This window comes from Agelaius tricolor, unplaced genomic scaffold (assembly GCF_023055355.1).
Source record: "Agelaius tricolor isolate 1412-34295 unplaced genomic scaffold, bAgeTri1.0.p SCAF_49, whole genome shotgun sequence".
NCBI lineage: Eukaryota > Metazoa > Chordata > Aves > Passeriformes > Icteridae > Agelaius > Agelaius tricolor.
Window position 1 is genome coordinate 2,159,011 of NW_027269309.1, and position 27,056 is coordinate 2,186,066.

General features: G+C 43.4%; 1 protein-coding gene across 1 annotated transcript in view; it reads left to right on the plus strand.

Annotated features, from left to right (window-relative positions):
* The window catches only part of NDRG3 (NDRG family member 3), a 59,173-nt gene that overhangs the window by 18,326 nt on the left and 13,791 nt on the right, over nucleotides 1-27,056 (plus strand). The window contains exons 2-3 of the mRNA XM_071455508.1: nucleotides 8,172-8,276; nucleotides 13,773-13,808. Coding sequence (XP_071311609.1) covers nucleotides 8,220-8,276; nucleotides 13,773-13,808 — 93 coding nt within the window. The 5' untranslated portion in view covers nucleotides 8,172-8,219. The remainder of the gene's footprint in view (nucleotides 1-8,171; nucleotides 8,277-13,772; nucleotides 13,809-27,056) is intronic.

Genomic DNA, 27,056 nt, shown 5'->3' on the forward strand with positions numbered 1-27,056 from the left:
CATGTCCACCATAGTGGATAACTTGAAAATGGAGCTGTTGAAGTGTTAGATCAGCTTTTGCCTGCAAGTATACTACTTTCTGATGGCCCAAATTTTTTTTTTTTCAAGTTTGAGTGAAGAAGAAAAGCTGCAAAGACACTAGAAGTGATTTAGATGTATATACATGCACAGCACAGTGAAAGGCTGTGAAGAAGCATTTGTGTCTTCTTAGCTGCTGAGGAGCAGAATTATTTGTTCTTCCTGAACTTTGCATGTGTCTGTGATGATTTTTAAGTTTGGTTTATCCAGACTGCACATATATTTGTGTGTGTATGTATATATGTGTATTACCCTGTTCATGCCAAGGGATCACCTTCACCAGTGAATACATTACTATGTTGGCTTTAGGTTGTACAGTTTATATATTTGAGTGAACGCAAAGTTTAAATAAAAGTTACTCTACAAATTTTCTTGTGCATTTGATTACAATATTTTTCTTCTGTCCCAGTAGCACCCCACACAAATGAACTAAAAAATATCAATCTAAATTGCATTAGAAAATATGATAACTGAGGGCTAAATAATTCTTTGTTTAGCTATACAATAACTTAAATACTGGTTCCTCACAGACAGCAAGAAGGCTCAGTTTGGTGGAATGGTTATATTATGGAATGGTTTGTGTTGAAAGGGCCCTTTAAGTCCACCTTCCACTAGACCAAGTTGTTCCAAGCCCCATCTAACCTGGCCTTGAGTCACTGCAATTTAATGTTTAGTAACCGGTGAAAATGCAGCTTTTTCAGTAAGATAAATAAAATGCAAAATCAGCATTAAATTTCAGTAAATTGAAATGTGATATTTAATGATAAAAATTGTTATTCAAATCTCATTTAAACAGATTTCCAGTCCACCTTGCTCTGGAATGCTTTACTTTGCTCAATGCAATATGTATTCACATTTGATTAGTTTTTTTTCACTTAAAGTGTGAAAACACAGTCGATTAGTAGGAAGCATGGCTGAAATGAAGCAGAAACAAGCTTGAAAATAAAACTGCAGAGGAAATGAAGGATCTGGTGGAAAGCAGTCAGATTTCATCCTAAGCTGCTTAAAAGCATGTTCCTGCTGAAGACAGCATTTTCCCCACTTGCCATGGGTGGGTGTGTGCTGGGGAGCAGTTGAGTTCAGCTACACATAGTGAGTGCTGGAGGGTGGGGACACAGGACAGGGAGGAGATGGTAGGAGCAGAAAGCGCTGTGGATGCCTCGATGGTGACACTGCTGATTGTTTTGATTTGGGCAAACATCTAGCCAAAACCCTCAGGGGCCCTCACCGGTGCCTGGGTGGGACATCCTGAACTACAGGGCTGATGGAAGTAGTTAACCCAGAAGATGAAAAGCATCTTGGAAGAGATCCATTTGAACACGTCCTTCACCATGAAACTGACAAGAAGATCTCTGTGGTTTAGTCTGAGCTCTGTGGGCTCTGACACTGCCTAACACTGGTGTTGCTTTAGTGTGATGCCACTGGGCAGCAATGGACATAGAACATCATGTGAGTCACGTGACTTGTCACAGCTATAGCTGCTTTGAAGCTGAACAGATAAATTTGGCCATAACAGAAACCCAAGTTGGCTAGCCTAGTTTGTTATAGAGGTAAACAAGTTCCCGGGTAAGGCAATGATAGGTTGGATTGGAACTCCAGCTGAGGACCCCAGCCAATCCCATTCAGTCCTGAATGCAGACATATCATTGGCCAGTGAGCTCTTGACCAATCAGGTGTTCAACTGCAGGAATTTTGAGCTCCCTGTAAAAGGGCACGTCCATCCACAAATGTTGGCTGTTGTCTTGTGACCCTTGGTGCGCTCAGTTGTGTGCCTGTCTCCGACACTGCAACCCTAACATAATAATGAATGGTGGTAACAGTCACAGCTTATTTCATTTGCAAAACCATTTAAAAGGGATACCATGATCAGAAGAGACTTTTTCAAAGACAATAATTTACACAATTTTCATCACAGAAATTTCTCATTCCAGTTTATATCCTGGGTGTCTCCACTCTAAAACTTCTTGGACTGTCCTGTATAGGGGAGCTAAGCATAGTTCTGTGTTTTCAGGAACACTGATCCAGATAATGTAAACCACTTTAAAAACTTTAATAGCATTCTTGCTTAATCAACCTATAGTCAATGCCTGTTAGTTCAGGCATCCAGCAGGAACAGTGTCCTTCTTGCTGAGCCCAGTTACACCCATAACAGTATGATATTGCTTTTAATTAAAATTGGATTAATCCAGAATTAATGGAAAGCTAGGCACAGACCTTTTTCTTACAAAACCATTGTTAAATGTGGGTCTTGTTTAAACATCTTAGAAACTTATATGCACCAGCTGACATTTCTGTCCTAGGTGTAGCTCAGATTCCAGGGATGTAAAATCATGGCTTAGGAAGCTGCTGTTCCTTTGCTCAAGTGCAGTGATGCCTTAAAGAGCTAGGAATAAAACAAAACACTTTTGAGACAATATTAGTATAGGAGGTAATATACAGGCTGGTCTTTATTGGGGGCCTCCAGGGGCAGATATGGAAAAATGCCAACCCCCACATAGGGTGAATACAGTTTTGTAATTTTAGCAAATTAGTATAATTGACAAGAATCCCCAATTAGAAGCAGAAGTGATGAGGTAATTCCTCCTTTTCTGATTTCTCCCCCTTCTTAGATAAGAACAAAGCTTTGTTTATGAAAATGTGTCTCGATGAGCTGGTTTCAACCTTGGCTCCCAGAGAGTCTAACCTTGGGCCCCCAGGGCTTGGAGCCTCAGGTATGTGTTTGTCTTTCTGCCTGTCAGGGTAGGGAAGAGTAGTGGAGTTAGCTAGGAACTATATAACTATGCAACAATAATCTACAGAGCTATGAATATATATGAAGGAAATATAAAAGCAAAAATAATTTTGGCAACAGCAGAACCTGGGACTGCGCTGGTGAAGCAGAACACAATTTCTTTCTGTAGGCACGCAGTTTATCTTGGAGATGGAGCACCATGTGGCATGGTTCCAAAAACACATGAGCTGGAATGCAAAGTGAGCAACCTTGGAAAATACTTTGAAACTGAATTCGGGCCCTTTGCCTGTTTCTCTGGAACTTTACCATGTCAGCCAGCATTTTAGTATAGAAAACAGAGTCGCCTGTGCAGGTTTTGGGAAGCACATTGCTGTCCAGAGGCTTGCACAGGGCAGAGGAACAACAGAACAGGAATGCCCAAGGGTCTCAAGGCCCATACATGAAAATTAGCTGAGATCTATATGCCAAGACTGTGGTTTGCCCGGCCAGGCTGAGGAGCCCTGCCAGGCAGCTGATTTTCCCCTCTATGGGAGAGTAACACAGGAGGCACAGGAAGTGGGAATCCCCTTATAAAGAAAGGGAGAAGTTGCAGTGATGAGCTACACAGCAAAATGGCTCAAGAAATAAATGCCTGAGCAGTAAGCCTGCAGATCATGGATAGTGTACTTTGGTTCTGGCATGGGTTGTAAATTATGGATTTATTTCCATCTTCATTTGCATACCTAGGAGCAACACTTCTGCTTTCCATCTTATAAGACGTAGCTGGCTTGTCAGGGAGTGGTTCTCTTGAACCTTACCCGGATTGTCATGGCTGTGAGTCCCAAGAGAGGAGCTTCTTCAGCTTGCCTCGCTTGTCTGCCAAATGAGGGAGCATATGCTTAGGTACATTTAATGCCATGTTTTGTAGCATAGCTTGACAACTGATGGGTGTAATTTTGCCTCAGTGTGGTTAATATACAAAGTAAGAGTGTAAGTGCCTGTGGAGGTGACACATTATAAGCTATAGTCAAATTGAGGTGAAAACCCAAGAATTTTTAGCTTCTGAATGCAAGGTTTGGTTGCACTGAGTTCCTAAATAGTGTGGAGAGATTGTACCTCCATAAGAAAACAGATTTGAATTCAAGATGCAGCTCTGCAGCTCTTGCAGCTCCTAACTCTGCAGGAAGCAGTTGTGCCAGAGCTTAAATGACCAGAAAGCAGAGCCTCAGAACCTACAGATATTGCACCTCACACTCAGTGGGTGCAGGCCTGTAGTACTCATGGTCTTGACTACTGAACTTAACTCCAATTTCCTTCTTTGTATATTGAAAGGATGTAAATTGAGAGCAGCCTTGTCTTAGAGTAAACATGCAAACATATATTTAAGATCTTATTTATAGGTAGATGGTCTCTTTCTGGGGTTCGCCTGCCTTATTTTTTTGTAGCCTTCTGTCTTCTACCCTGATTCTAGTCTCTGTGCCTAATAATTCACCACATCTTTCCTGGATTCTTGTCTTACTGGTTTTCAAGGAACAAAGAATCTACTTCAGCCTTTAAGAACCCTTTGGAAAGGGATAGATAGTTTCAGTTGGGGGATTTGAGTGTATTTATAGTAAGATATAAATAGAGGCAAGAGGAATACTTGCAAAGCAGGTGCTACTGGGCCATCTATAGAAAAAAATGTATCATTTATACATGGATTGTTTCAGGCAAACCTTTTGCTTTGCCTGTGGCCTGACTTCTACAAGAATCTTTTAAGTGTTATGAATATTTATGCTGGTTTGTTGTGGTATTTTAAACTTGCGTTCGGCTTATGAAATGACATGTTTGTCTCTTTAAATAACAGGAGGAATGGAGGGAGTAAATTGGCTCCTGGGCAGACAAGTCTGCAGAGCTTTTACAAGGAGTCTTAGCATGGTTGGAAGGGAGGATAGCCCAGCTCACCAACACCCCATCCTTTCCTTTGCTTCTGCACTTGGAGATGTGCTCTACAAAGGTCTCTCTACTACAAAGCATCCTCTTTTGAAAGTTTTTTAGGCCTTTTTTGCTCAAATGTGCCCATTTGCCATGTTTCAAACCAAAACACATGCTATGTTGACATAGCAGGGTGCTCAGGTGAAGTTGTGGCAAATAGTCATATAGAGCTAGTAGATTTTATGCTGTAATGACGAATTACCCAGATTTAATCTAGGGCAATCACACTGAGCTTGCTAAGATCTTGGGAAAAGAAAAGTATGTGCATCTGCCAATGGAATACCCTCTGACCAAATTAAAATGAAGTCCTGAGGCTATGTCAGCCATTTTCTGGAGAGCTCACCAGTGAGTGGATTGGGAAGAGCTGGTTCAGCAAGCTAAAAAAGCTGCTTGCAAGGAGTGATGGTGACCCCCTATGTCTTTTCCTTCAAAAAGCCTTGAAAAAACTGTACAAGCTAGGTGAATAGATATAGACTCTAAATTTTTAGGAAAAAAATCCACTCTCTGAGGCTGTGCAGGTTTAATCTTTCTGTGTGATTTTGCTCTCATTAGAGCAGTTGTCAGTGACTACCTGGCTCACCTCAGTATTTGGGCCCCACTGGAGGGACCCTTCATAGTTCTTACTTCTGGGTGAGAATGTGCTATGAGCTGAGAAGCTTCCCAGGCTGACTGTGCTGCAGACTCTCTGCAAAGCAAGTCTCTTACTCTTCTGCAAACTTCCTACAGAGGTTTTCACAGCTATTTGAACCCAGCTATTGTTAAGAAAGGTGTCTCTTCTGTCTCAAGGAAGTTTCACATAAATCTCAGTATCTAAATTAGCAGTCCTTTTTTGTTGCTGTCCAGCTTGTTTTAAGGAAGGGGCAGCACATATTGCATATTATGGCTTACAGCAGCTTGCCCTAGAGAACCCCTTTCCCTTGAGACAGCATTTAGAGCAATAGTAGACTAGGAAGATAAGGATCAGATTAATTTCAGAGTTGTTTCAATATTGCTTATTGTGTGCACTATAGTTGTATCTAGAGACCAAGTATTAAATCAAAGTTGATGAGATAAATGCATTTGATAATCCTTGCTTTGAACCCCTACTAGGTTTTTATTCTTCTCATATAATAAATGATTAACAATGTTGTGCATGGGTACAAAATGTGTGTCTCTCCTGCTCTAGACTTTGCACAGTTCATGGATGTGCTTGTATTGACAGCAAACAGCATACCTGGGCAGATTTGTGTTGGATGCATCTCAGGCCTCTCTGGGACTTTGTATAGCTCAGGGGAAAATAGAAGAGATATCTGCAAGGCTATAGCAAAAGTTTCTTTGAGCAATCTAATGCAGAGCAATTGGTGGTCTGAGATGTTCTTTGGTCAGCCACGGCTCAGTAGAGAGGACTTATTATATTGGTGTCTTCCTTCTCTTTAGACTCTGGTTTAGGGAAAAATGCAAGGTGTGAACTCAAGGTTCAGGAAAACTCCCTCGTATATAAAAACCCACAGAAAAAGGTGGCTGGTGTGTGCGCAGTTTTTTTGTTCCTTTGGGTAGAGGACAACTTCTTTGTCTCTTGGGTGACCCCAAGAATAAGTATGACCTTCTTGCCTGCCACCAGTAGATGTCTTTTCAAAGGAGCATAAGAGAAGGGATATGCTCTCCCACTAATGAGATGAAGGTGGTCATTCTAGTACTGGGTCATCTGACTGCACCTTATCTGCAGATAAGCTTTGTGATGCTTGTTTGAAATTCCTTTTGTGTCTGTAACCTCATGTGATGCTGTTCTGGAGAGAACCTGGTAGATGTTGAGCTCTTGATCAGTCCCAGTATATATGGAAGTTGTAATTCCTTAGTAGAATTTTTTTTTTTATTATTCCATAATGTCTCAGCAGCGTGACAGTAAAGAGCTTTCCTCTGGGGCTTACAGTGCTCTACATAATGGCTCTTACCCCTCTTCTGAACAAAAATTCATTGTGAAGTAAGGAGGCTGTTGCCTGTAGATTAACTGATTTCTTGAAACTCTCACAACTGGTATGTTTTACAGCAAAAGACATCTGAAAAAGAAAAATAATTGAGTTTCCCAAAGCTAAAAGAGATGTTCCTATGGCTGATTTTCAGAAGGAAAGGCATTTTGGTTTTATTTGTTTTGTGATAGACTGGCTTCAGCCCCCCACCCCACCCTGTGTTAGTTCTGGCACAAAGGGTGCAGCTTTGCAGCATTTGGGGTGAGGGGGACCCCTTCTCCCCAGCACAGGTTTGTGTTGAATTAAAGTGGGTGGCGAACACAAGTGTTCTTTTCCCACTCTTTTTCTTCTGTGGTTAGTAGCCGGTAATATCTTAGACAAATAATTTGATTTGTGACAGTATTCAGACGTATTTTCATGGCACACTCAGCTGATGCCCAGGAAGTCCACCACATGCTTACTTCTGTTCCATCAAATGAAGTTGGTGACTTTGTTTATTTCATCTGCAATAATAGGTACAATTTTCCTGAACAACCAGGTAGTCTGCACCACCAGGCGTGGTCATCTCTTGCCGGAGCCCTTTTCATGTTGCTTGCAGGTGCTTGCACTAAAAATTCTTCTGTCTAGAAATACAGCTAGAGTGTCTAGAGTAAAAATTAAGTGCCTTGTAAACTCAGCCATATTATTCATCCATCTTCATTGCTGTATTTATACTCAAAGATTTCTCCTCTGGCTCCGTGGTAACAGCAATTTCCCACAGACATATGGCAGCTTCTTATACTGTTGATTACATTTTTTTCTTTCCTTTGCTGACTCTGCACTATCTGATAGAGTGATGGTTTGGGCTGCCAAGCTAACAGTGTTGTCTGCACATGTTTCACTGGACCAGCACTATCTACGGCGGTTTTTATATCTCACCTTGTATGGCAAGGGCTGTCCTGAGTTCTGGACTCTCTTATGCTCTGCCAGCAAGGAGCGTGGATCTCTACACCTCTGTCTCCTGTGTGTGGATGTGGTTTTGGCTGTATGTCTCAGGAATACAGCACAGCCTTGCCTTTGCTGGCAGGATGCTGGGGTTTGGGTATGTAGGGCATGGCAGGGGAAGTCAGTATTACCACATACTAAACAGTTTTTCACTCTGCTGATCAGGTAATTTCCAGTTCGTTTCCAGACAAGCTATGGCTGAAATACCAGCAATGCATGGAAGTAGATGCAGTTTCTCACTTGAAAGGCCTGAGCTTTCAGGGCAGCTTTCTGTGGGCAGGGCAAGGAGTAACCAGACTGACACAGTGAGAGCAGCACAGGGTTTGCCTTCTGCATTTTACAGGTGCTTTGTGTTGCATCAAGAACCAGCTTCTTGCAGGCTTAATTTGAAGCACAGACAAGTCTAATGAAAAATCTCTCAGCATTCTTTGATTAGCATATCTTGTAATGCTGTTTCTAACAATATGCCTTTGTTTCAGAATCCCTATTTGCTGCTTTGAGGATTAATTGGCTCTACTTCCAGCACAATGGATGAACTGCAGGATGTTCAGCTGACAGAGATCAAGCCACTCCTGAATGACAAGGTAATGCTGGCTGCTGCTTTGTCCTCACAGGTGTACTCGGGATAACTTTGTGTCTGGCAAGGAGCCCTAGCTGCTAGAATCTGTCCACAGATTGAAGTACCTTTAAGTACTGAAACCCAGTAAATTCTTCCCCCCTCTGGTAATCTACCACCACCCACTCTTCCAAAGTCTCCGGGAAAGAGAGACCACAACAATTCAGGTAATTTTGGAGTCCTGGCCAAACAGTACGTCGTGCCTGTACTGGGAATTTGCAAAGGCTGGACAGCAATTGGAAAGGTGATCCCATTCCTAACCTGGTGTAGCTGTAGAACCCCTAGTAAGTTTCTCCTTGTTAGAGAAGTGCTGTATTGTATCCTGGTTTTTGTTTGGTTGGTTTTGGGTTGTTGTTGTTTCATTTTGTTGTTTGGTTTGGTTTTTTTTACTTTTTTTTTGTTGAAAATATTCTGTCTTAAATGATCCTTTAGTGTTTTGACCCCTAATAAAAAAGCCCTGTCTCCCTGGATTTAGTAATGGAGAGCAATTTCCTTTTAATATCTGCAGACCCCAGTTAGAACAGCCCAGATTTATGCAATACTGAGACTTTGGAAAATCATTGTATCGCAGTAGCTGTTTAAGTCCTTCACTCTGTGGGCTGGGGAAGAGCTATCTGGGCTCAGTGGATTCTGCCTCAAACTGTTGTTGAGAGTGCCGAAATTCACTACAGGGAAGATCTAGCATCTTGCATCTGCAAACTGTGATCATGAGCGATGTGGTTTGGTCACTTTCCATAGCTCGCAGCCAAGTCTAATGATGTGGGAATGAGTTCCTAAGGCTTTCCTGTTTGATGGCTGATGATCAGGACCTGGCTTGTGCTGCCAAAGGGCTGTCTGTGGTGCTTTGTCCACTCACTGTGTGCCTGCAGAAGACTGCATTGTCCCCCACAAAATGGGTGAAATCTCTGGAAATCTGCTGTGTTTTAATCTGTACTGATTAGTTTTCGCTCATTTCTTTAGTGTTCTAACATATCTGTTTTTAGTATCTGTGAAATCTAAAAACTCTGCTGAAATCTGCAGTCCAGCTGCCTGATCTGACAGACTAGTGCTGACTACTGGGCTTCCACCATTTAAAAAAAAAAATGTTTCCTGGAAGGATGAGTCTTGAAAGTACAAAATCAGTGTAGATCAGCAAATAAAAATATGGAATACAGGCTTTGAGGGCAGTTTGTAATTTCAAAACAAGAGAGAAACATTTACAGAAGACAAACTTCCTAAAGGCAGTGGCCCAGATCTTGCTCATGATTCTCCTGGGATTTTCTGTATTTGAACTGGGTAGATTGCCCTTCCTTCAGTCAGCTGACCTAAGTCAGAGATGTTGAGGTATGCCAAATCAAAGTGTTTTTCCCTTTATAAGTTTCCAGTCTTTGTCTCAAGTATTGCCTGGACAGCCCCATCCAGTTCTTACTGTGGTGTCCATTGTGGTTCAAATGCAGAGTTCTCACCCAAACAGAACACCAAGTGGTGTTAACCAGGGTGCAGAAGGGCACACACAGAATGATTACTTCTTTGCTTAACTCAGTGTTGAAGTTACAGGAAATATTTAATATCCAGTAGGGAGAAATATGAAGGGTAGCTCCAGAACCATCCTCAGTACTGCATGGGAAGAGAAATATGCTGTGGCTCTCCTTTTCACACTTTTACAAAATGAGGGCCTCAGGGAGCAGCCACCTTCAAGGTCTGGCCCTTATTAGAGCTTTCAAGCTTGAGAAAAAATGTGTACTTTTTAGACATAGTTTATGGAGCATGAGGGTGTGGCGCAATAACCTGCTGTTCTGTGCAACATATCAGAGTCCAAAATCTATTGAGCTGGCGGTTCACTAAGGTTTTTACTGACAACCCACTTTAGATATAGGAGTTTGAGCCAGCATGGATTAATGGTCAGAAATAGTACAGTAACACTCTTAAGGTGCTAATGAGTGAGTGCTCATGAACTCCTCAGACACAAAGGCTACTGTACACAGAGAAGGAGCTCTGGAGTCTCAGACTCTTAAACCAGTGGAATTACCAATGGAAGTGGAAATCGGTTGTATCTTGTTCACTGGTCTGAACTATAGGTAATGCCACTGTGGATCAGTGAGTCCTGGCTTTTTTCTGCCTCAAATCAGCAAAAAGTTATGAACTTGACTTTTGAAGAATATAAACACTATTTTGTTTGCATGTAACTTGGTGTTAGTTATTGTGTAACTCATATCAAGTGCAGGAAAGTAAAATACGTTATGTTTGTTCACCTTGTTCAGGCTCACTAAAATGCAGCGACTTTTTACTGGGGAAGCAAAGGAACTTCAAATGTTCCCATTTTGTTGAAAGAGAGAGAAAAAGAGAGTATTGCCTGATCAGAAAAATTATACCAGTAATACTTTGTTATTCTGGCACCTTTGACTCCTATCAATTCAGCCTCAGTGAAAAGTTATCGAAATGTCAGAGCCAGATTCAGGAAATGAAATGGGCAGCCCTTAGGCTGGATTAAGTCAGCCAAGGCAGTGCTGTGCTTTGAGGTGCAGCCATCTCATGTTTAGAGGCCTGAAAAACTTGCCTTAAAGTTTCTCAAATTAAGACAATGAATAAATGGTTTAAAGTCAGATTTTCAGTGTGTTAAAATCAAGTATGTGAGAGTCAGGGCACATCAGCTTCTTTTGCCTCATGGTATGCCTTGACAACAAGCAGCCCAATTCAGAGCCTCATTCCTTGCTTTGTGTCATTTCCTTCCCACTCGCTTGGGGAATCTCAGACTTTTCTAAGTACAAATGCAGATCACCCTCTTTTTTACTTAGCATGCACCATCCAAATCCAGTGCCATATACAGACATTTCTCGTTTCTCCATAAAGAAATGGGTGACTGAACTGACCTGCTTCATGAGCTGGTGATGGTGTCAGAAATCTCAATTAATTTCAGGGTCTCAAACTGAAATAAGAGGAGACTGCTTTTTATTTTCTTTTCCCCAGTACTCAGGATTTAGTGGTTTTTGCTATGTCCTGCTCAAAACATGGCCAGAGTTCCATACTTAACACACAGGAGGAAAGAGGGGAATGGATTCTTAAAACAGATTTGCAGATATTTCAAATGGTTCAAAGTGTAGAATATAGGTAGCAACCCTTGTTCTTATTTACAAGACAAGGCTCTGCAGCAAGGAAAACACAGCCATGTGTTTACACATGGGGAGGAATGAGGGTGCTCAGCCAGAAGGAATTTTTGGAGTGTTTCTGTTGTCCATATGTGATCCTATTAATTTTAGTACTAAGGTGCTCTGTTGATTTGGCACAGCCTGGTTTTTGGTAGTGAGGGAGGGACACAGGGAGTAGTTTCTGTGAGAATCTGCTAAAAGCTTCCACCATGTCCAACAGAGCCAATCTCTGATGGCTCTGAAGATGGACATGCTGTTGGCCCAATTAGAGAGGCTGGTAATGCCTCTGTGATGACACAGTTAAGAAGAAAAATTGAAACACGCATGTGCGCAGTTTTCTCCAGGGGTGGTGAGGTGCCACGGCTGCTGCCGTCCTGGCGCAGTGCATGGCAAGCCTCTGCCGCCTGGCCAACCCCAGCCAACCGTGTCGTGGGAAGAAGGGCAGGGGCAGTGGCAGCAGCCTCTCCTTCCCAGGCCCCGCAGGAAGAGAGGGGTTAAATAGCGCGGGGCGGTGGTGGCCGTCACTGCCTGCTTGGTGGTGGTGGGGCCGCGTGGCCAGCAGCAGAAACATGGTAAGAGACTCTCTGGCACAGAACCTAGATGAGATTGACCTCTCGGAGCTGCGGGATCCTGTAGGAATCTTTGAATTAGCAGAACTTGTTACCAAAAGCACCTATGAGCAGCAGTTTTACTTGCAGTCAGAGAAGAGGAAGACATGATCACATGTGAGGGAGAACAACAGGGCAACACCAAGGTCAGTGGAAAAAGAGGGGGAAGAGGTGCTCCAAGTGTCAAAACTGAGATTCCTCTGCAGGCCATGATGAGCACCAAGGTGAAGCAGCTGTGCCCCTGCAGCCCATGAGGTCCATGGGCCATGCAGAGATCCACTCACAGCCCATTGGAGAAGTGCTCTTGCCAGAGTGGGTGGATGCCAAAGAAAGCTGTGATCCAGTGGGAGACCCAAATGGAGAGAGAGCCCCTGCCTCCAGAGACAGAGCCTTTGCTTCCAAACTAGAGCAGCCCATCCTTAGAGGACTGAACCCCGTGGACGAGTGATCCACACCACATCAGTATTGGGAAGACAGTTTGCCTGTGGGAGTGACGCATGTCGCAGCAGTTTTGGGCAGACTGCTGCTCATGAGATTAGAGCCACGCTGGAGAAGTTCATGGAGAGCAGTCTCCCATGGGAGAGGCCCCATGGCATCGCAAAGAAAAGACTCCTCTTCCTGAGCAAACGAGTGGCGAACTGACCAAAACCCCCATGCCCTGTCTCCTTGCACTGTCGGTGGGAAGGGGTTGGGGGAAAAACGATGTTTTAAAGGCTTCTTTTATGTCTCATTATCCTCCTCTGACTCTGTTAATAATAAATTTACTTTACACCTTTAAATTTGAACCTGTTTTGCCCTTAGAGTGTTTTCTCCCGTCCTCATGAGTTGAGACTCATGAGCCCTTTGGTAATTTTTTTCCCCTCTCCTCTGCCCAGATGAGAACAAGAGAGGGTGAATGAATGGCTTTCATGGGTACCTGGCATTTGGCCAGTATAAGTCATAATGGGTGCTATGCCTAAAACACATCCCTAAGCTGGGATGCCATCTCAAGTGGTTTGCTCAGCCTTCTGCTGATAGCTGTCAGTGATGTAATGTACTGTATGGTTAGAGACAGTGTTTCACAAAGCACATAAGCACATGGACAGGTTCCTGCAGATCTTCTAACCTGCAGGATGCCAAGTGGGTGCTGTACTGATTGTGTTCACCTGCATGCAAGGGGTCACCCTTGGGGAAGAGTCAGTGATGAACTACTGCTTGCAGTTCCCATGGACTTGGATTTCAGGAGCTTGCAGGTCCCTGTGTCTGTCATGGAACAATCCTATACCTGCAGCAATGGCTGCACAGAAGCTGACTGCATGGCTTGTTTTCCTGCACTCAGTACGTGAGATCCCAGGAGTAGTTCTTTTAGGAGTTTTGCATCCAAATTGTTAATGGACACAAGGAATAGACAAAACCCAGTCCCATATGCAGCCCAGCTGTGGCCAGTGTCCTTCCTATGTGCATCTGTGCCTGCTTGAACACTCTCAGCTATGCACACAGGTACTCACTTCCCTTGGCTGGTAGCCTCCCTATAGCCCTAGGACCTTGTTGTATAGGAATGGGCAGATCTTGCATGGAGTTTGCTTGTACAGATCTTGCATTTCACTGCTTACCTGACTGCAGCCAGTCTTAACTGTGCTATAACAGAGTTCTCTATGGGAAGCTTTCATGCTGTTATTGGGGGTGTTCTGGAGCATTGTGCTGATCTCCTTTTTTATTTTTTTTTTCTTTTTTCCTGTTTTTCATTAACAGAATGCAGCTCGCAACTTCCAGGACTTCGACTGTCAGGTAAGATCATGTGTAGGAGACAGGATCAGTTGGTAACTCCCCATAGCTCAGCAGTAATGTTGAGAGAGTCGATTTTAATTTTAGCTCCTGTTAAGGTTTGTTCAATAAGAACTGGAATATATCCAGTGACGGAAATTGCCCTTCACCCTTTCATGCCAAGTAGCATGAAGGTTCTGAGTTCTGAGGTGCTGACTGCTATGCCAAGGCTGCACAACACCTTGCAGGATGGCTGGTCTCCTGAATAACAGTTTATTGGAAAACTGCAGTGTGCTGAAGAACTGCAGTTCTTTCACATCCCATCTGGTTCACTGGCTGGGAAAGGAGGAGCTTGCATGCTCTACCTACATGTCTTGAGAGGAGAGGGAAGTGAGAGAGCTGTCCCAGGTACAGCACACTGCTTTGCTGGGCCTGTTTTGACACAGCCACTCCTGGTTGTTTACCAGGAGTTTATTGATGGTACAGAGGTGAGCACAATGGCTCTGCTTGCCAAAGGAATAATCCTTTTGTAGAAGTGATTGCTCCACCAGCATCTAAGACAGAGGACATGCTCTGTGATAGGCAGAACAGATCACTGAGATTCTCTGGGGCATTTCCCATACCAGATTATCCTGCTGCCTTCTCACTGAGCACGTGGGTATGGTTCTAGTGGCTATTGTTTCTCTCTAGCAGTTGGAGGCTGCTGTGTCTGTAGTCCTCTGCTCAGCACAGGGCAGGTCATACAGCACTGCTGTAGCACACTAGGGGCTGGCAACATCATGATAAATTTACTAGAAGTCTGTTGATGTAGGCAGTTCCAGGAAACCATTTGCAAGCCTATGCACAGCAGGAATGTAGTAAATACAGTCCTATGAAGGTAGTCCATATTTTTTCCTTCTCTGGAAAGCAGCAATAGTGTTAAGCAATGATTTTTCTTTTGAAATAAAGTTAGATAATTGGTTTAAAACACTTTCCTGTGCTGTCATGTCTCCATCTATCTGTATCTTCTCTTGCCTTTAGAGGTAAAGTTTGCTCCCGTGTCAGATGGGTAATGGGTAAAAACAGGTGCAATGCCTTTCAGTAAGTGTAAACAGCAGAGGCACTTCCTACTGTGGTCTATGTGCCAGGATTGGGAAGAATATGAATATATTGTGTATTGGCCTCTGCTGCCAGTTCTCTACTGACCCACCAAAGCTCTGGGTGTGCCCACACCTTGCCTGGCTGTGAGCAGCATGGCTTGAGGGAGCCAGAGCAGAGTGGGAAGGTGGGAAAGAGGCCCTGGCACAGAGCTGTGTGTAGCTGCTGCCTTTTGGCTCTACACTTTCCCTCAACAAGGAAAGCCTCTTTGCACTTTTCTTTAAACAGAGCCCCAGATCTGAAGCTGGGCAAACCCCACAGAAACCTGGCACTGCAGTCACCAACCTGCCCACTCAGCATGTCCCAGAGCTGTGGCTGTCCTCTCCAGGGCTGAGCTTTGGGAAAACCTGAATGGTCTGCAGCCAGGGAGTGGTACTCTCGGGAGTGCTAGGCCAGGAATGACAGGATTGTTGATTCTGTGCTTTACTGTAGATCACCAGTGAGCTGGTGGTCATGGCAACAGTGGGGCAGGAGGCAAGATGTTCTTTCTGGGAAACCATATAATTAATGTAGAATACTTTTTTTTTTTTTTTTAGCAAGATGTTAACACGGTGTCTCTCATGACTGTAAATATTGTCCCAGCCTCACCTTCCTCCAGCATCTCTCCCTGCAAGGTGTAGTTTCAGGGCACACCTGGCTTGACATTCCCCCCACATCATAGCTGGAAAGTACTGCAAAGGCTGGTTTAAGTCTCTGAAATCTGCCAGAGAGGATGGATGCTGTATTGGATCCTTGGGTTTTCTGTCTCAGTTGCTAGTACCAGGAACTGTGCTTTACACATGGAGACTGAGCTTGTGTCCTGTGAAAAATTACTGCTGCTTTTTAATTTAGCAAAGCACATCTGGCTGCCACATCCAGGCCTCTGTGAAACTTGTGTGGCTTTACCAGTGTCAGGGGAATTTGAAGTGAAGAAGGTTACCAGGGCTTTCAGAGGAAGGGACATCCTCTTGTGCCCCACCCACTTAGGCTGGGGCAGTGGTTTAATTTGTCCCGAGTTTCACAGGGAGGAAGAGCCTTGGGGAGGATTTCAGTTTGACAAGAATAGGCACAAACTGGCCACAGACTGATGAAAGCTGATAACTGGAATGTCGTGAACGGCGGGAGAAATGCGACACACCATATGCGATGAATAGCAAATCCCGAAGTTTATTGAAAGCTCACCCATATTTATATTGGTGTTAATGAAGCTTATACATATTGCAAAAGCTGAGCTCATTATTGGTTAAAGCACACTTAGATCAACCACACCTACTTCTATCTTCTAACAATTATTTTGCTTCTATGTTTGCATTCTTCTAACTTTTCTACCTAAGATAACTACATTTTTTGGCAAGCGATTTTCTCCCCCGTCTTCCCGTTTCAGAGAAGGTCACTGTGACCTTTGTCAGTGATTGGACACTGGTTGCTCAGTTCCCAGCTTGTTTCCCCTATCCTTATCCATTGGTATCACATCGAAATGTCCTTTCTCAGCTAACCAATTATCCAAAAAGCTCTCTACACTGGAAGATGATTTCCAGTTACAGTGCAGTGAAGCTCTCAATCAGTTTCCAATAGCAGCAACATCTGCAAGGGCCCTGGTGAGTTTTAAGGTAAAATTTAAAGAATTTGTGAGATAGATTTTATTATCTTATACAGTGTAGTGTTTGCAATATGAGACCATGGTATCAGTGATGTGAGATCTGCATTTCAGACCTTTTTATTTTTCTAATAGTTGAAAAAAAGCTGTTTTAAATGGAGTTAAAGCTGTAGTTTTGACTGGGGCTGACCACATCCTGAGCTGTGCTTTCAGGGCTGCAGACAGTGCAGTGAGGGAAAGGGGTGGTGAGGGAAAGGTGAGCCTCTGTCAGCACTGTTGATAACCCTGTCAGCAGTGCAGATCCAACGTATTCCCTGTTGGAACACATCCTGTTTTATTTGTCTGTACTACTCTGTGCCCTTGGCCTTGAGGTCATTTGCTGTAACTCTATGCTAGAATTTCACAGAGTGTGCTGAGTTGGAAGGGACCCACAAGAATCATTGAGTCCAACTCTTAAGTGAATGGCCCATATTGAACCCACCACCTCTGGTGTTATTAGCACCATGCTCTTAACCAACTGAACTAACCTCAGGGTCCCAGCTCCTTCCAGGACTGACTGATGTTCCTGCCCTAGCTTCTCCTTGGATACAGCCAGAGTAACAGCCACCCTCAGTGTTAGTTGTGTGGTGCTTTTAGACCTCCCTCTGTCTGAAATCTGGAATTTCAAAATATTCTCTGCAGCTGGGCCATGCTTCTGAAGGTGTTTAGTTTAATCCCATCTCAGGAACATGTCATTAGCACTGTCACTGACTCTAGGAGGTGTGTAGGACCAGGCACACAGGTTCCCCACACTGTTTTCTGTATATTTGGCATGTGTTACTTTTCAATGGAACATGTATATTTAAGGTTTGTAAGATCTTTCCTTTGGTGAAAAGGGGTAGTGTTACTTTTCAATGGAACATGTATATTTAAGGTTTGTAAGATCTTTCCTTTGGTGAAAAGGGGTAATGCTATTGTGAATTTCTATTAATTTCCCTGTATGTTTGGTTTTATTTTTGAGTAACTTTCCAGGCTCAGATCAGAGCAAAGTCAACAGCACAAGTTTCTTCTTCTTCCTACTTCTGAAGTTTGTTATTCTGGGGTGAATGTGTGTGAGGAAGCTTTTAGCTTTTCTGGTACAGCTGACTTCCAGATACAGCCGTCCTGGTTTTCTTAAACTGTTCATATGCAAGCAACAAAAGCTAACCCTGATACATAACGGATTGCCTGGGTGTCAGTAAACAACCCCACATAATCTGGTAGCTGCAGTGAGATGAAGTGGAGAGCTGGCACAGGGGCTTAGCAGTCTTTATCAATATGAATTTAGGTTATTCTCAGAACTAAAAAGCATTAACCTAAATCTGAGTCCTACATTTTACTTGAAAGCAGTATGAACCGTAATGAAGTCTAGGCTTGGCTTTTCCCAATGTCATGGGCAGATGGTCAAATAAATGGTCTGGAATGCTGATGGACAGATGGTATGGTGATCTGTTAATTAATCTGCACTGTTAATAGAGCTGTGCCTGTTCTTTTATTATTATCTGCAGACCCTCTGCCGCTTTCAGAAGTAGATGTTCTGTCTCAGCCTACATCTCTCTCTTCTTTTCCAGATTATTTGCTTTAAATAGAAATGAAGGAATATGCTGTTATATTTGTAAAACTATCCAACTAAACCTGTGTTATGTTTCAGTCTGAAATAAGCTGGCATTTGATCTGATTAGTTGATTTGATCATTTGAGCTGCCTCTACTGCTTCCCACCAACAGGAAGACAGAGAAGTGTTTGGCTTTTCAGCACACACCATGCAAAAGGGGGCTTGGAGTGTGGGGGTGGTCTGGGATTTGGCTGAGCATTTGCAGAAAGCTCTCGAGGAGGAGGTGTGAATAAGTAAGTCCAGGACATGCAGGGTTCATCTGAAACAGAAAGGACAAGGCATGCATAAACCCTTGGAGGAAAGAAATTGTCTGGCATAAAAATGTGCTGTCTTGCTGGCATTAATGGAAATTGTGGAGTTACTCAGTTGCTTGTGCCCAGAGTAAAACACGGCACAATGTTTGCAGAGTTAATGTCAGACCTTGATAAGGAATTTTTTGCCACTTACTTTTACTGAAAGTGTCACTTTTCAATAAGCACATGTTTGTACTGATTCAGTTTTGGAGAAGTTCTTTTGCAAGTATGTGAACTTAAAAGTAGTTTGAAGCTTTTTGAATCTGCATTTTTAAAAGTTTGCTTATCCTTTCATTATGTCTTCACTTTATTTTTACTTGCTCTGCTGTCAAAAAGGGTATGTGCTGCTGAGAGATTATTGACATATTCCACTGTGTGCATTTCCTGATGTTGGAGAGGTTGAATTGAAACTGTCCTCATTTTTTGAAACTGTGTTCATTTTTCATTTAAGACAGCTTGTGAATGCTACCCTGTGGCATTGATTACAAGATGTTTTAAGGCATCTTCTGTTTACTGTGCTGAGATAAAATAGACTGTTAGCACTTTTGAAGAAGGGTTTGGTTTCTTTGTGTGAATAATGGGGGCTGTTCTCATCCCTATTGAAACATTTTGTCTGGGATATTGAGGGCCATTTTCCTCTGATTTGTACAACGAGTTCTTTTGATAAAAGTTCTAAAGTGAAATTAATTAGAACACATAAGATGTTTTGATCTAGAAAGCAGTCTATTTAATACCTGCTAGATTAATGCTGCTCCTAATCTTATTAAAACTAGCATCACCACTAAAGTACTGGTTTTGACTTCTGACATCACAGCAAAAAACACTGTATAGATAACAATTACTAAAATAGAATTTTATTTTGGCCTCCTTTTTTTGCATAATTTATGTTTCTTGGGAAACTTTTCCTGTGATTCCTCCCATCTGGTTTTCTATCTAAAACCTCACTTTTTTTGTAAAACTGCTGTGTTGAGTTCTGAAAAGTTTTAACTAGCTGGACTTGGACTGAAACATGACTCTTACTTCTAAATGTATGTGCACAGTCCTTCCCTGGGGTTTACATAAACATTAGTTTTGCTTTTTGTATTCTGTGACAACAGTGTGCCAAAGGGGTGATTATGCATTTGTAATATTTGAAGTTCATGTACTTTTTATGTTCTTGTGAGTAAGTTTTTAGAGCAAAGCAAATAAATGTGCTTTATGTTGAGCCATTTTCATCCATTATGCAACATCCATTAATGGTATTTCACAGCAATTAATGAGTAACTGTACTACCAGGTTTAATTCAATGCAGTTCTAGTTCCCAGGGATGTGGAAAAGTTGGAGACACAGAACACAGCCCCACATTCTCTTCTTCAAGAGATTTTAAAATGTTCACTGTCTTGAGCAAGGTACTGAAATACAGACTGGAACATCATATTAGTAGGAGGACTGTCCTTGGCTAGAAACATGGCCCTTGGCTTACCTTCCAGGTTCCTTGAGGAGTTAAGGTGGTCTGGGGTCTAGCAGTCACACAAACTATTTCAGGCTCACCTGTGTATTACCACATTCAGATCTCCGTTGTGCAGGCTTCAGGTTTACAAAGGCTGTATGTCTGCAGGTGGTGGCATCTTTAGTCCATTGCCCAGGGGATGGGAGAGAGCCAGAGGTTCTCTGTTCTGTTTGCAGCCCAGGGGGAAGGCTGCAATCTCACACTCTGCTGTCTCGAAGCAACAGTGCAGAGTGCCCCCCTGCCAGCCCTGCACAGAGCAGAGCTCAGCTGCCATGGTTTAATTCACCCTGAACTATTACTAGATCTAGGCAGGTCCAGTTTCCTGCCTTAGGTGGGGACGGGGGCGATCTACTCTCAGAGCAGGAGTAAGAAGCACCATGTATTCCTCAGTCTGTGCTGGGTGCCTTGCTTATGACACTGGATACTTGACTGGAGTGCAAGAAAGTTGTGGTTTTAACTGCTTCTTGTAACACATGGGCAGGGCAGGAGATGGAGAAGTGCATCTTTCTACATCTCAGACATGTTGTCATTAATTGCTTACTGGTCTCAGCATTGCATGGTTGTAGGGGTTCGTGATTTCTACTTTGGGAGCACAAACCCAACCTGTCAGCCGTGCTTGTGTTGTAGCTCACTTGACTGAGTTCCTTTGACTGCAAAGCCAATGTCTGTTCTCTGGCAGGATCTGTGTTTGGAAGTGACTTGCCAGTTCTTGCTGGCTGACACTGAGCATTAGCAAGGGTCAGAGATGGAGTGGGTCCATCCTTCACCATCACCTGCCTTTGGAACAGGTGCTTGCAACTCTGTCTCCTGATGCTTTAGAGTTTGTGTAAGCAGATTGAATGTCTCATTCTTCTGCTGCTCTCAGTTCTCACTCAGAATTTCTCTGATTTAACACTTAATCCAGTTACACAGAGTACCAGAAACTATTGCTCTCTTGCATAGATCATATTGTGTTTTCTATTAATAAATTTCTGCTCTGTTTGGAAGTGACCAATTTACTTCAAGATGTTGTTTTAAATCTGATTTTGATTTGCTTCCCATGCAGCCATCTCCTTCAACTCCACAATTTCTAAAATAATTTTGCACTGAGAAAGAGATGGGAAGCACTCAGCTGCCAGCTGCCTTAAGGTTGGCAGTATTAAAATGGGAAGAGTTACCAGGTGGTGATGTTTTACAGTCTTACAATATTTTTTTTCTTATCTTACAGTTGTAGTTTATGGTATTGTTCTAGTAATGTGTAAAAATTTGAGGGCAGCTCTTGCCGAGAGCAGGACAACGGAGTCTCTGCTTTAGTCTCTCCGTAGTTAGTGGCTGGGATAGGCTGCTCCAGGAGCATAATGTGGTTGGTTTTCACCTTTGCCAGGACTGGCAAAGATGATGTAAAGTAAATAGCTGTAGCCACAGTCAGTGAAAATGGGAGAGCCTGCCCTGAGTAATCTGCATCTCTTCCACCTTACAGCAAAGCAGCAGAGGCTGTTCTCTTTGCCTTAGGTGAACCAGGAACTGAATATCCTTAAGTTGAAAGATTTTTGGGGATGTTTCTAGCCCTATGCTACTACAGACATTCAGCAAGCTTGGGCAGAGTACAAGCAACAGATGCCTTGCTGCTCTGTGTTCTCCTGTGTTTTCATGTTAGAAAAAATTTTTGAAGGGATTTCACAATGTGTTCTTTATTGTCAATCTCCAAATCAAATAAAATCCCAATTTTTTAAGGAACTAATTTTGAACTTTGAGAGCTTTACATTGGGAGTAAAACTCATCTGGTAATGCCAAAAAAGAAGCTTAATAAATTAGTCATGACAAGCACTGGTAATATGAATTCTAGTCATTAATCATTCCCACTGTGAAACAAATGGTTTCTTCAACCTTTAATAACCTTTAAAACTTAAGTACTGGATCACACTGTGACCTGGGTTTGTGGGAGCATAGCTGGAATTTGGACTGCTACCTCTGCTTCCTGTGAGTTTCTGGAGCTTGAGGCATTGAGAACCTCTGGAGCTGCCGTTGGATGCCTCACTCCTTCACTCAGAATGTTTTTTCTCAATATGGGAATTTTTTGGTGGTGTTAAGGAAACTTCCCTGTCCAATCCTCCCAGAGCTACTCTGGCAGTCACTTGCACCACCTGAACTGGGACCAAGCCCCTGGCAGCTCACATCCCACACTCAGTCACAGCAGGTTTCTTACTGCTTCTACCCCAGGTTTTCCATAGCAGAGTCACAGCTGTCCAGATCCCTAAGATAATTTAATCATGGTGCAAAAGCTAAATAGCAAAGCAACAAAGAGCTCGAGCTGGTGCCTCCAAAAAGGGACCCCAAACAAAGGATCCCCTGGGGTTTTATCCCTTCACAGCACAGGGAAGGTCTGAGGGTCCTCAGCTGCTTCAGTGTCTCTGAGTCTGGGTCCCCTCTCTGGGCCTCAGGTCCTTGGCCCCTTTTCTGCAAAGGTTCTTCAGTTTATGGCCTCTTGCTGCGAGCTTAGGCTCCTGCCCCTCCAGAGCTCAACCAGTAGTTCCACTGCAGCTGCAACTGAAGCTACTGGCACTGAATGGATTCTTTAACAGGTGGAACCTGTCAGTGGCACTGTCATTGTTTCCCTCTCTGGCCAAAGGCAGAGGGTGGCAGTCAGAAATGGTTCCTACATTTGAACCTTTTCACCATGTGTCTACTTCTTTCCATAATCAGTCCCACAGTAGATTTAGGCTTTGTCAGTCATAGTTGGGTGTGGTTTTTCCTCTTCAGTTTGAGAAACATTCAGAAATGTTAAGGGCAAATGGAATAATGTCCTGGCCTTATCTGACCTGCAAATGCCCAGCAAGGAATGCCTTCCAGCAGTTCTTGTCTGAGTGTGATCTCAGATATTTTAAAGCTTCTCTTGGGTTGTGTTTTATCACTTTCCAGTATCTGAGCCACTATGGTTCACACACACTTCTGAAGTGCAAGGCTCTTTGATCAAGAGCAGAGATTCTCAGGAGCTGGCACTATAGAGATTATAGCAAAACTCACAGGACAGTGAACCCAACTGTGCACTCCTGCCTACAGATTTCTGTAAGACCATCAGCTCACTGGACGTGGGGCAGGGCAGGTGGACAGGAGAAGGACTCTTTCCAGTGGCACTTCATCATGAAGTCAGCCAATCAAAGTTGCATCTGTTACACGGTGACAACACTGCATTTTAGCCACAAACTTCTGTGGAGCAGCAGGTTAAGGAGCTTCAGAGCGTGAGAAGCCATCATTGACATGATTCTGAGGGCAGAGAAATGTATTCTGTGCCTTCCAAGAGCTGCTCTGCGATGGGAACCATAATGTATTCCAGATCAACATCCTTGGGGAAAAGGAAAAAACTAACCAGCAAACCACAGAAAACTTCACTAGTTTTGCACTCAAAGTTCAGAACAAAGCCTGCACAGAAATAGAGAAGATTGTTGAACATAAACTGAGCAGAGAGCAAATGCCCACTATCCATTGCAGCAGAGACAAGGAATGGTGCCAGAAAGCCAGCATGTCTAACAGAAGGGTAGGGAGATTATTGTAAACAAAGCATTTTTTAAAAAGCTAGAGAAAATGGAAGAGGTTGTAAACTCTAACAGGTTAAATATATGAACGGAGAGGGGTTTGAGAGATGATTTGCAAAGGGGAAAAACACAACTTTCCTGTTTCAGATCTGTCAAAATGGAACCTGGAAGAGAGGCTTACAGCTAGTCATAGCAGAAAAACTAAACATAATTTTTTTCTGCATGCAGGCTTGGCACAGAACAACTCGCAGAGAGCACTGTGCTGGAATGCTTTGTGGGGAGTCAGCACAGATCCTGCCTTACCCCACAGTGCCTGCTGCAGAGGCTCTACAAAAATAATATTTATGCATTTGTAGCAGGTTGCCAGAACTAGAAGTATCAACCCAGGAGTTTTAAATAAGTTTAAAGATTAAATAGTTAAGGTGTTAAGTGAGAGGTTATGCTCCTCTGTTGAATCTGCCATGGTGCCCAATGATTCATCTGCCAGACATTTTATAAGACAGATCAGAATTCAGAGGAATTCTGGAAATACACTGACCAACCATACCAGACAGACTGATACAATTAGCAGAGTACAGTGGATCAATGACACTGATAAATATTGGGAAAGGGTAATGTAAGTTTTTAAGTGGAAGAAGTCCTGCTCTGCAGAGCTGTTGGAATTCTTCATATCAATCAGTAGTGATATAAATAAAGATAATTCAGTCAATGCAGCCTACTTGGATTTCCAAGAGACAGGACCAAAAAGAGTCTTAAGACGTATCTCTTAAGGGACTTAGGAGACCATGCAGTCAGAAGAGAAGTCCACTGGTGGATGAAATACTTACTAAAAAAACCCAGCATTTGTCTTCACAGTCGAGATCACTTGAGGAGCACTCTGGAGGTCTGTACTGGGACCTGTGCTGCTTAAATATACTCTCTAGAGGTATGGAAAAAGTGACGGAAGGTGCAGTGACAAAACTTATCTGCCTTTGGGTAAACAAAATGTGCTGCACATTGAGTCAGACCTTCCTAGAGTGGAAAATGAAAGCATGGGCTCAGAGCAGATGATAACCCGGAGGTGTAAGACCTTAACATTGCAAGGGATGAGTGACAATGTCAGCACAGGGCTTGTGGCTTTCAGCAAAGCAAATCAATCCTTGTTCATCAGGAGCAGAGAACAAAGCAACTCCATTGTGCTGCTTTGTGCATCCACAACATGTGCCTGCATGCATTTGGCAACGTTGCTGAGCCCCTTGGCTCAGCAAGGACAGAGCTCCCTGGGGCAGTTTTGGAGGACCAGCAGTATGGTCAGGGTCAGCTGCGGTACTGGGGCTGGCTGGATAGTCGCAAGCATATCAGCCCAGAAAGGAGCATGTGAGGGTCACGAGCTGTTAGGGTATTGCTTCTGGGGAGTATGGAAATGCGGTCAGTTGCTCCCCAGCTTCCAAACCAAAGGCAAGGAGATTTCATGCAAAATCAGCAGATACGAGATGGGGAATTATGTGATTCTTTACCCCACACATTAATAAGGTTCAGCTGCTCTGGTCACAGGGGGAGAGCGGTACCAAAAGCACGAGTGTTGGGCAGTTGCAGCCCTATCCTCAGAAAGTTGAAGACCACGCCTCCAGTTAAGGAAGTCTTACTGGACCTACAGATTGCTGGAAGCTGGGAAAGTTACAAGATGGGAAACTGTTACAAGATGCAAGTGTTTGAGAACTTGTATCGCTTTATCCCTTTCCTCGAGCACAGGCTCCTGAAGTCATCCCAGCAGGCTACAGCTGCAGCTGGTCTCCATGCCTTCTGTTCTTCCTTCATCATTGCTCTTCTCATTCCCGACCTCCAGGCACTGCTGGTGTTTGAAGCTATGAATCCCAGGTGCTCTGGGTAGATCAATGGAGCTGCCTGCCCAGCCTCAGCAGCAAGTGTGGCACTGGCAGTGCCTGCGGCTGCTGAGGGCCGGCTCTGGGAGCCACACTGCCTCTGCTATCCACCTCCTGTTTGCAGCAGGTGGGCTGCAGCTGCTGTTTATTTTTGCCTACCGTACAAATAAAGGCAAAAGATAAAAATATCTTTTTTCACAAGAAAAACTTCTGATAAAGTTTTCAGTCCCTAAGTGAAAATTGAATTCTATTCAGCTCTTAAAAACACAACCTGTGGATCATGAGCTTCTCTTGCATTCATCTCCCTTATTTTAAAGACTGCAGGTTTGCAAAAGTCTGGCTGTCTCCTGGCCACGTGTTTTCCACTTGCCTTCTCGTATCACTGCTTCCCTGCACTAGACCAGATAAGCATTCAGATGTTAGCTGGAATTGAGCACCTGCAAAGTAACAAACCTTGAATCTCTTTTCAAACTACACTGATATAGTGTGAGCAGAGAGCAGAAAGAAACCAAGTGTGCCAGAGTCTGGAAGTGTCTGTTACTTTCCAACACAACACTTCTACACAAGCAGATGGCAAATACCAGGAGTGAACATGCCAGAACTGTGTTTTGGAACTGGGCAGCAGTAAGGCAGCTGTGAAAGGTGTCTACAAGAAGGACACGAGGAAAGTATGTTTGTCACGGGCAGAGGGTGCAGCCCGCAAAGTTCCTGTTCTCTCACTGAGTGCTCTGGTACCCACTGTAAGTGAGTTATTCTGCTCCACATTTGAGCGAGTAATAGGCCAGTAATAATGTAACTAAATAATAACTTTTGGGGGGCAGTTCAAGGTAGCAGTTGTATAAGTGTAGAGACTGTGCTGTTATCTAAACCATAATACCTAAGCTTCAGTTTAAGCTTCCATCTCATGCTGTCCCGTGGCTTTGATAAATAGGAGAGCTGTTGTGGAGACAAACAGGTGATGGGGAGTCATGCGTACGCTAATTGTGTGTCATCTGAAAATGATTTTGTCCTTTGCAATCAGAGATTGAGATAAAAGCCCTAAAACTCCAGGGAAAGTTTCAAAGAAAATAAAGTTTGCTGTAAAAACTGACATTGAATCACTCTCAGGGAAACTGGGGGTAAAACTCAGTAAGTTCAAATGTAATTACAGAAAAGACTGTATTGCAGACATATTTCAATATCATCAGCTCTTTTGTTGCTTTCTTTGCTTTTCTCATTATTTTCTCAGTATAGTGTTTGTGCTTCTGTTTGATAGTTGAGCTTTTGCTGCTGCCTATAGAACCTCCGTCATCTCCTGCAGGTCTCCTCCCTTCATGAGCTGTGAATCAGTTTAACTGATCTTGTGATCAGGGCAAGGCCATTCCTTCTGCCACCCCATACACTTCCCTTGGGCTCTGAACCAGAACCAGCATTTGCCAGACCACTCTATGAGCTTCTTAACTCACTGACCTGGCAGTAGTCTAACAAAGCAAGATTAATTAAAAAAAAAAAAAAGGTAACTGGATAGCTGCTTATGGAAGAGCCTAGCAAGTGCCAAAGCTGGCAGAGAGACCTGCTCTTAGTGGAAGTCCTTAGTCCAGCCCTCAGGGGTGTAAGGAAGTGCAGGTCAGGGTTGCAGGCTCTGGCCACTTGGGCACGTGCTGCACTCTCCATTGAGTTCGCTGTGTTTTGCCCTTCCAGCCACCTGCACTGCCAGTTGCCTTCTCCAAAAGTGGCCACTTTATTTAAAGGACTCATTAACACTTGGAGGCTTGGAGAGCACTAAACTGGA